This window comes from Orycteropus afer, unplaced genomic scaffold, assembly GCF_000298275.1.
Source record: "Orycteropus afer afer isolate SDZICR_OR568_19922 unplaced genomic scaffold, OryAfe1.0 scaffold00053, whole genome shotgun sequence".
NCBI lineage: Eukaryota > Metazoa > Chordata > Mammalia > Tubulidentata > Orycteropodidae > Orycteropus > Orycteropus afer.
The window spans coordinates 13,970,753-13,980,992 of record NW_006921640.1 but is presented as its reverse complement, the minus strand read 5'-3'; the positions used below and the strand labels follow the sequence as shown (position 1 = coordinate 13,980,992).

The following is a 10,240-nucleotide window of genomic DNA, read 5'->3' as shown; positions in this document are numbered from 1 at the left end:
AAATATATATATATATGTATCACAGGATCACCAGAGGTCAGCTGAACTGCCAAGGTCTCTATCTCTTCATGCCAGAATCACAGAGCAGAACACTTATTCAGAACAGAGTCCTGAAAACACCAAGATTCTAAACTATGTGTTTTCAAAATCAACAATTCTCATTATGCTTTCTTAATTCATGACTAAAAGGTGATCCTGATAATTTCAGTCCAAGGTTTCACAGAATCCTCTAGTCACACAAAGGATCCCAGAAAATATTACACAGTAGAGAGTGAAGCTGAGTGAGCTTATCTTCCCATTTCCCATTCAACCTATACCGTCCGCTTTTAAAAATCACTGTCATTGGGATTCCAATAAAGATTATTTCAATAAAAGCTCCAATGCTTAAAAAAAATGTTTGAAACTCTCTTACCAATATATTGTTGACAAGATCAGCAACAAGGTTTATACGGGGAAAAATGATTACTGATGAAACTTCACGTAACTATCCCACCATACTATATCATATCAATATTTAAACTGTATTAGATTTTTCACAGAGCAGAAGAGATGGTCAGTATATGTTTGTATGTGTGTGTGATACAATATAATTTATTTATTATAGAAACCTGCAAGTAAAGATCCAAGAGGAATTGCAGATCCCAATCCAATTGCCAAAATGGTAGGTTCCTATGATAGATAGTACCTTCTTTAGGTTTCCATGATAGTTAATATCTTTTATTTACTTATTTTTGAATCCAAATACTAGCATCCCATTTGTATTCTATACCCACCCATTGATTGACTGAGGATATTCTCTTTCCTTATCAAAATAATATGATGACTGAAAAGTTTTTCACCAATATCTGAAATTCCTAACAGATAATCTGGCATAGTATGTTTTAGCTCAAAAGATTTCAACCTGACAAAAGGAATAATCTAAAATTCAACAGTGTCACAGCCTTGATACATTTTAGAAATTACAACAAAAACAAAACTTTTTTCTCAATCTTTTGTTGGCTAGAGTATACACAACTTTGGGTCCTAGGTATTTTAAAGGGTATAGTAGTACTGGAACTCACAGAAAAGTTATAATTCATGACAGAATTGTTTTCTTCATGATTGCTTCACCAAACTTTTCACTTACTTTTTCAATAAATGTTTATATCTGAGAGATGGTTGCACATTTATATTATGGCCATGTTAGAAAATGTGTTAAAATAATTGTGATTTAAGGTGTTTTTTAATCAATTCACCCATCCTTTAATTTCTGTTGAGTCTCTACAATGTGTCCAGTGCTAAGTTAATATAAACCTTTCAAAAAAGAATTCTTACAAAGAATCCTGCACATACTGCCTCTGTTGGAAACTGATAGAAAAGGATGTTTTCTAGTGATCCTCACATTTCACCAAGATAAATACTTTCTCATCACTGGAAAGTAAGGAGTGAAAACATTTCTTTGTGAAAAAAAAAAAAAAAACCCTCACTGCCATCGAGTCGATTTGATTTATAGCACTGGGTTTCCAAGGTGGTATGTGTAGAGAAGTAGATTGGTGAGGAGTGGCTGGTGTGTTTGAACTACTAGACTTCTAGTTACCAGTCAAATACGTTAGGCACTATGCCACCAGTGCTCCCTTGCTGCAAGTGAATGGTTATATGTACCAAAGAAACCTAACTCACTGCCTTTGAGTCAGATCTGACTCATAGCAACCCCTCCTTGGGTTCCGAGGCAGTATCACTGTGGAAGTAGATTACCCAACCTTCCTTCCAAGGAGTGGCTGGTGGGTTTGAACTGCCAACTTTCTGGTTAGCAGTAAAATGCCTTAGGCACTATGCCACCAGAGCTCTCATGGTTATATGCAGAAAATAAAAATGATTTTATTTATTTCACAGTACACCCATTTCACTTTAGAAACAAAACTATTGTCATCAAGTCAGTTCCAACTAATGGTGACCTCCATTAGGTTTCCAAGGCTATCGATCTTTATGGAAGAAGACAGCCTCATCTCTATCCTGTGGAGTGGCAGGTGGGTTTGAGCTACTGCCCTTCTGGTTAGCAGCCAAATGCCTTAACCACTACACCACAAGAACTCCTTATTCACTTTATAATAATCACTTAATTAACCAAGGTTATGGGGCTCAGGGAGGAGCCCTAGTGACACAGTGGTTAAAGCACTTGGCTGCTAACCAAAAGTTCGGTGATTCAAACCCACTAGCTGCTCCTCTGCCTTCATAAGGATTACAGTCTTAGAAACCCTATGGGGCAGTTCTACTCTTTCCTATGATCTGTGGGCCTCTGTGAGTCAGAATTGACTCCATGGCAGTGAGTTTTTTATTTTTATTTTTAATGGGATAGGAAAAAGTCTGAATCAATGTAGTACAGTAGAATCTATAAAGATTATTCTAATTAGTAGTTATAAATGGGTACTTGAAATAAAAACATGTTTATAGCTTTTACAGAAAACAACTTATTTTTAATCATCTATTTCTATTTAGAGCTTGAAATTGGGTGTCCAAAACGGCTGTGTTGGGCTAAGTTGAAAATTCTGGATGCAAGATCTTCAACTTTCCATATATATATATACTACACACATTTCTGATAGCCTTTCAAATGCTCTTTATCTACACAAGAAATGTATAAGAGAAATAATCTTTTTCCATAATATTTACCTGTAGAGTTCACAATCTATATAGGCATATGCCACAAAAAATTCCTCATGCTTTTTCTAACGTTCTTTAGCTAATTATAAAAATAAAGTCTCCTTGCTCTTTGTATTTTCCTACAAAAATGTTAATCTATTTACTTTAAAAAGACTCAAGACATTGAGAATAATAAATTACAATGCTGTATCTAAAAGCAAAACATACCTTAAAAGAGGGTATTCCTTTGGGGATGTACCCTGATTTAACCGTGACATGGTTACCACTAATTCTGGTCTAAACAAAATTCTTTCCTGAGAAAATCCAAGGAAATTAGTACAGGAAGGCATCTAATTCCCTTAGTTAATTAAAAGGTTGTTGTTATTATGTGCCCTCAAGTCATCTCTAACTCATAGTGACCCATCCTTGGGTTTCCGAGGTGGTATCTCTAGGGAAGTAGATTGCCCAACCTTCCTTCTGAGGACTGGCTGGTGGGTTTGAACCGCCAGCCTTCTGGGTAGCAGTCAAGTGCCTTAGGTACTACGCCACCAGAGCTCCCTAATTAAAAGGTAGTAGTCGCTTTTGCATGTGTCCTCCTAGTGAAGGAAGTAGAAGATTCTTAGGTATTCTAGGATAGTTACATAACTACAGAGTGGTCCTTGAAATTGTCCACAAAGGAAGATATTAAATGCTCCTGGTAATTCTAAAGCCCTAGGTTTGCCTTCCTAGAGCTCTTTAAGAAGCTGACAGAGAAGTCAGAGGGTTATAAGAATTTCAGAAAATTAACTCTAGCTGAGAGAAAATACTAATAATTCCCATAGTGAGCTTTTGCGATCCTTCTAATGTATGGATATGAGCACTTACTGTGCAATTTTCTGTGCCTTCTCTGCCTCTTCCCTGTCACTTTATTGCAGAATGTGGGTTTATCCTGGGAATTATTTCAGCTATTTCTTATACAGATGCATCCCAATGTGTTTTCCTGTGTTCTCTATTTTCTTTGTGTTAACTGTTAAAATTACATGCCACTATTTTTTCATTTATTGAAATAAAATTTTCAAGTGCTACATCATAATTTTTGGATTCAATTAAATACAGGCTGGAAATGAAGAAAGAAAGCAGATTGTCCTTCATAAATGTCTGTTGCTATTCTTACTTGTTTACGTTGCTAGAAGGGCAGCCAAGGACAGCTGTGACTTAGCACTTTTTCTTCAGGCAGCTTTCAGTAAACATTTACTGGTCTAAGAATATTAATAAATGTGTACTGAAAGCAAATATTTATAGCAAATATTAACTTAAGTATTTTATGTAAATTTATAGGAAAAAGAAAAATTCAGTGTCTAATACATGCTGGTGTTGTTAAGTGCCATCAAGTCATTTTCAACTTATATTGAACCCATGGGACAGAGTAAAACTGCCCCATAGGGTATTCTAGGAGCTCTGGTAGTGTAGTGCCTAAGGCACTTGACTGCTAACCAGAAGGCTGGCGGTTCAAATCTGCCAGCCACTCCTTGGAAGGAAGATGGGGCAATCTACTTTCGTAGTGATACTGCCTCGGAAACCCAAGGAGGGGTCGCTTTGAGTCAGGTCCGACTTGACGGCACATAACAACAACAACAACAGAGTAAGGAGCTCTGGTGACATAGTGGATAAGACATTTAGCTGCTAACCAGGTCAGCAGTTCAAACCCACCAGCAGCTCCATAGAAGGAAGATGGAGCAATCCACTTCCGTGTACATGTATAGCCTGGGAAACCCAGTGAGGATTGCTATGCATCAGAATCTACTCCATGGCATTGAGTTTAATTTTTTTTGTTTAATCTTTCCAGAAGTAGATACCAGATCCTTTCTCCTGCAAAGCAGCTGATGGGTTCCCACTGTTATCAGCTGAGTCCTTTAACCATTACACCACCAGGGCTCCTTTGATATAGATTCCAACAACAACAACAACAACAACAAAAACTCACTGTCCTAGTATCAATTCCAACTCATAGTGACCCCCATTGAAATTCCAAAGCTGTAAATCTTTATGGAAGCAGAATACCTCTTCTTTCTTCTACAGAGTGGCTGAAGAGTTCAAACCAGCAAATTTTTGGTTAGCAACCAAATGCTTTAGCCACTACACTACCAGACCTCTTTTGCCTAAGGCATTTGACTGCTATCCAGAAGGCTGGTGGTTCAAGCCCACCAGCTGCTCCTCAGAAGGAAGACTGGACAATCTACTTCCCTAGAGATACTGCCTCGGAAACCCAAGGAGGGGTCATTTTGAGTTCGGAATGAGTTGACAGCAGTGAGTTTGGTTTTTTTTTTTTTGAGCCTCTATTAAAGCAAACAATAATCCTTCTGATTACTAAACTGAACGGACAGACACAGGACCAAACAGTTTTATATTCTCCTGAACAAATCTTCGATTGATGAACAACCCACATTTTGGTGATATCTCCTTCTCCCTATGAAAAGATACCCTCCCGATTCCTTATTTTTGTTATTGTTCCCATACTTGTTCCAGAAAATTTAGCCACGTTCTTTCATTCATTTTGGTTCCTGCATTCAATTAAGAACTAATTTCTGGTGATTTTTTTTTCCAAATTTCTTCTATCTGTAATTATAAAATATGCTTGGTAACACCCCCCCCAATCTTCCTGCCTCATTGCTTCCTAGAAGATAATATCTCTAGCCTTCTAACATGTTTCCCTTTCTTTCAAATAACACCAAGGAACATCAGCTAAGCCCCTTGTATTTGCATTGAAAATTTGAATCCCTCCAAATGCACCTGAGGAAAGGCCTGGCAACTTACTTCTGAAAAATTATCCACTGAAAATCCTATGGAGCACAGTTCTACTCTAACACACATTGGGTTATCAATGAGTCAGTATCAACTCAGTGGCAGTTGGAAACAAACAAACAAAAAAAAAGATGTTCTCTGTGTTTACCGAAAAAAAAAAAAAAAAAAGACCAAACTCACTGCTGTCAAGTTGATTCTACTCATAGCGATCCCTCCGTGGGTTTCCAAGGTGGTATGACCACGGAAGTAGATTGCCCAATCTTCCTTCTGAGGAGTAGCAGCTGATGGGTTTGAACCACCATCCTTCTGGTTAGCAGTCAGATGCCTTAGGCACTACGCCGCCAGAGCTCCTTCTCTGTGTTTACCCACTGTGTTTCTTTAGAGCCTTCTCCTTCCAATATTGTCTACAGATTACAAAGCAATTGTCACAGTTTCTTCCTTACCAGTTATTCTCTGGTAGGCCCAGTTCTGCCCCCACGGTTATTAACTGAATTATGATTTTATAGGTATACACATTGGGAGTCCCAGCCACCCTATGGAATGGAAACGTGAGGAGTTGGAATTAAGTTTCCAGGACCCATGACCAATTTTTCAGGTTTGGGTCTTCAATGTTTGCATAGTTTACACACAATCCCCAATGCTCTCTAAAGCCAAATTGTACCTCTGTCTTAAATTGCATTTGTGGTCTCAAATATAATATCTCATGCCAGTCATTTAGAACCTCAGTCTATAGGGCTGAAGGCCTGCCTTGAGTGCCAGCCTACTTATCTACAACCCTGATACTTTCTGGCTCTTGTCACCTCTGCAGGGCAGGGGATTGTATTCTTTCTCTTGAAATGACAGGCGCCCTCTTATGAATAGACAGGGCTACTAGAACTACTTCGGCCTTCCACCTCAGCCACTATGAACTTCTTGCTGCCCTGCCCCATACACGAGTTTAGAATCCTTCCTTATGCTGGAACTTGTCTTAACTAAAACTTGAGCTGGATTATCTGGGGGTGTCGACAAGACTTCCAAGCAGTTAGTTCCTTGCAGTTCAACCCCCTGCTGATAATTTGCATTTCCATACTGAAGAGAATCTACATTTTTAACAAGATCCCTAGGCAGTTCTTAAGTACACATAAGAATTGCCTGGGAATCTATAAGAATCACCTGAGGATCTTGTTAAAATGTAGATTCTGATCCAGTATATCTGGGTAGAAATGCAAATTATCAGTGGGGGGGGGGCAGAGGGGGAGGCAAACCAGAATGAACCAGTTTAAAGTCTGGGTATTAGGCTAACCTCTGCAATTGGGTCACCTCCCATCAGCCCCGGACAGAGATGGATTATTTATCAGGCAGCTGATGAAGCTTAAGTTTCATGGCTCATCCCATACACTGCACCTCCCAAGACCTTTTATCTGATTTTATATTTATAATTTTTTTTCCCTTAACAATCAGTGGAATTGGTTTGAGGAGAGGGAATCCAAATGAATTCCCAATAACAGTGGTGAAGTCTATAGGAAACAAACAGAAAACAAAATAGTCATCTTTGTTAGCCTCAGGTTGTGGTCACAATTGGGACAAAGAGAGAACAAAGCTGAAATTGAATAGGGAAAATCTAGAAATTTGAGAATCATGGAAGATTTTGATAAGTTGTGCACACATTCCTGGCCAACTGCAGAACACAAGGATGAGGGTAGAGAGACCCAAGAAAATACCACAAAAAGTAAAATCCAAGAGAGGAATTGAAAACTTTCTGAGCTTGAGTATCAACCTGAATCCACATACAAGTCAGTGGCAGAGGGCTGAGGCTTTATAGGCTCATGGGGTTTGTGCAAAGCTTTTGCACAAATCACTGGCTGACCACTAAGTGATGCAGACCCAGAGGCAACACCCATTAAAAACAGGATAAAATATAAAAATAAGCATTATAAACTAAGAAGAGACATTAGAGGCTGCAGGAGATAGGGAATAGGGAGGGACAGATTCTGCAATTTAAATTCCAGCAAGGAACTTTAAATAAATAAATAAATAAATAAATCAGACTCATATTTTTTAATATTGTCTAAATCCTATTGTTCCAAGCAATCTCAAGTGTATATTTACATCAGTACCGCCAGGAATGCAGTGATGCTAATCTAAAACAAAACCTTCACCCACAGATGATCTGCCCAGCATTCAAGTCTAAACAAGCTCCCTGTAGACTCTCTGACTTTTTCTGAAGGTATGTGTCCTACCAGATGATCATGGAATTAAAAAATTGACTTTGGATATGCTAACATTAGGAATTTATATTCTAAAGAAAGGTATTAACTTTTTAGCATGCAAATGGCTTAAGAGGCCTTTATTAAGTTCACAGAATGACCAGTAGGTGGCCACATAGTAAACTAAATCTCAGCTGAAACTTGCTTAAGGATTCTATCCCTTTTCCAGACAATACCAAGCCTTCAGAGTCACGACTTTAAATACACTTATTAAGAAATATGTTAGACTCAGTCCCTTGTTATTGAAGATAGAAATCTGGGTGAATTTTCCCTGACAACACTTCCTTCCCTGCCATGTTCATTCATTGAGGCAGACAAACAGGGGCTGTATATATCCCTAAACAAAAGGGCAGTGGGCTCACAGCCTGGAAATGTTGAATGGAGATTTTAAATTGAAAAGATAAATCATATGTTTGTTCTAAGTTCTGGAATCCAATAATTTTGGAGCCTTTGAATCAATAGACCTAAATAAAACACTTCCCTGACAACTACTGTGTCTAGTTTTTATTTTTTGATTTGTTTGTTTTAATTTTGTTCTATTTGTGTTGTTTATTTATCCTTTTGAAGACCACCAAATTAATTTAGCCCACTGCTTCCATGGGAACCTGCAGAGCTCCCCTTTTCCTCGGGAATAAATAATGCATGCTGAAGGTCAGGAGACACCAGGGGCCCATGTGACTGATCTGACTTCATGGTGGACTGTTGATGACAATTGATGTCCCTCCATTAATCATCACCAAGGAGTGAGAAACATCAATTAGAATCCAGAGGTTATTGGAAGCTTCCTGATCACTCTCTAGCTGAAGGGTTAGGTTAGGCTTTTAGGAAGCTCAGTAGCCATTCTGTAGGAAAGTGACTGTCTTCCGAGCTTGAAGGAATCCATTAACATCTTTCTTCTGGAAAAGCTGTAGTTGTGAGCTATGTGTAATGGATATTGATCGCTAAGAAAGGAAGATATATATTACTTTAAACTTCAGGGGTCCCTAGGGACAAACACTATAGAAAAAGGGGTCATTGAGATCACAGGAATGCTCATTGGGAACAGATTGTATCAGTGTTGGTTTAGATAATATCAGATAAGTGAATGCAAAAACCAATCAATGCCTCTTGCTCAAGGATACCAGCAATTTGCTGCAACAGTGAGTGCAAACATACTATTTATTGAATGGAAGCTGTTTGTGCTTGTATGTATATTATTTCAGTTAACTTTCAAAGAACTATAACTACTTTTAGTGTTATCCTTTCACAATTTGAGAAAATTGAGGTGAAAAGAAGCTATACATTTGCAAAAAAACATATAGCAGATTAAGTAGTGTAATCAGGATTTCACCTAAGAACTGCAACACCAAACATCGTGCTTATACCCAACATGCAGCTAGTGTAAATATCATTTTAACAGGAAAAAAAATAAATAACTGAGTCCTCCCAAGTTCAGCATGTGTAAGGAAATCTAGTATCTTTCTATTCTCATTTCCCAGCCACCACATATGAGAATCTATGAAAGGTGTGAAGCCACATTGACAAATGATGAGGAAGAGGGAGGTCAGGCAGCAGTCACATCCCAATTTAGCCAAAGCAGGACTGAAATGTTACAATTTTAGGCAGAGCTTTACTTGGGGATAGAAGTAAAGTCTCATTGAGACTGTAACACCTTTAACAGCTCTTGTAGAACACTGCCTGGGAAGTGCTTTGTGATCCTGGAATTTTTTCTTTTTTCTATAACTGTTTCAGATTCTTGATGTTGATCTCCCAATAGAAAAGGCCTCTATCAACCCCCATCCCCCATTTTCCATACCCACACCCCTCTATGTTTTAGGATGTATTAGTTCTGCCTGGTGTGCCTGGAAAAGCTGTTTGTTGCTATCTCAGCCATCTCTGGCAGGGAAGGATGTTGTTTGTTGTTGTTGTGCGCCATTGAGCCGTACAGAAGTAGATTGCCCCATCTTCCTTCCAAGGAGTGGCTGATGGGTTTGAATCACCAGCCTTCTGGTTAGCAGTCAAGTGCCTTAGGCATTATGCTACCGGAGCTCCCAATAAAAGGAAAGGTCACTCATTATTGGAGACTGTACCAGAGGACTGGTCATTTTAACACAAGACAAAGAGATTATCTGCAGAGCACCTTCCAGATTCCAGGTGTTTTCACATTTCTCATTTGATTCCCTACTGCAAAGCTCTGTGGCAAGTATTTTGCCAGACAGAAAACTGAGGATGAGAGGTTGCCAAACACACAGCCGTTCAGGAATGTGAACGCAGGCCACAGATTAAAGCCATTACCTGAATTGTTTATTGAGTGGACACTTTTTGTTTTGAGATTGACATATCACACACACACATGACAATGTTTTCACAGGTAGCAACTGAATAACCTAAGAGTTCATTCCTGGGAAAGGGGCCTTTGATCTAAAAAGGAGCTGATGGCAGAGAAGAGAGTGGCCCTCCACTATCCTTGTCTAGGTTTTTGAGATAAAAGCAGCAAGATTTAAATTTAATTTTCACATCTTCTCTGGATTCTTCAAAGTGATTACCAGAGTGTAGGAAAGTTTTAAAGGTCTGTTGTTATTCTAGTAGAATTCAAGAAAGAAATCACTGGGTAA

General features: G+C 38.6%; 1 protein-coding gene across 1 annotated transcript in view; it reads left to right on the top strand.

Moving 5' to 3' along the window:
* Positions 1-10,240, top strand: part of ADAM7 (ADAM metallopeptidase domain 7) — an 81,485-nt gene that overhangs the window by 58,223 nt on the left and 13,022 nt on the right. Inside the window, exon 21 of the mRNA XM_007938783.1 lies at positions 605-661. Coding sequence (XP_007936974.1) covers positions 605-661 — 57 coding nt within the window. The remainder of the gene's footprint in view (positions 1-604; positions 662-10,240) is intronic.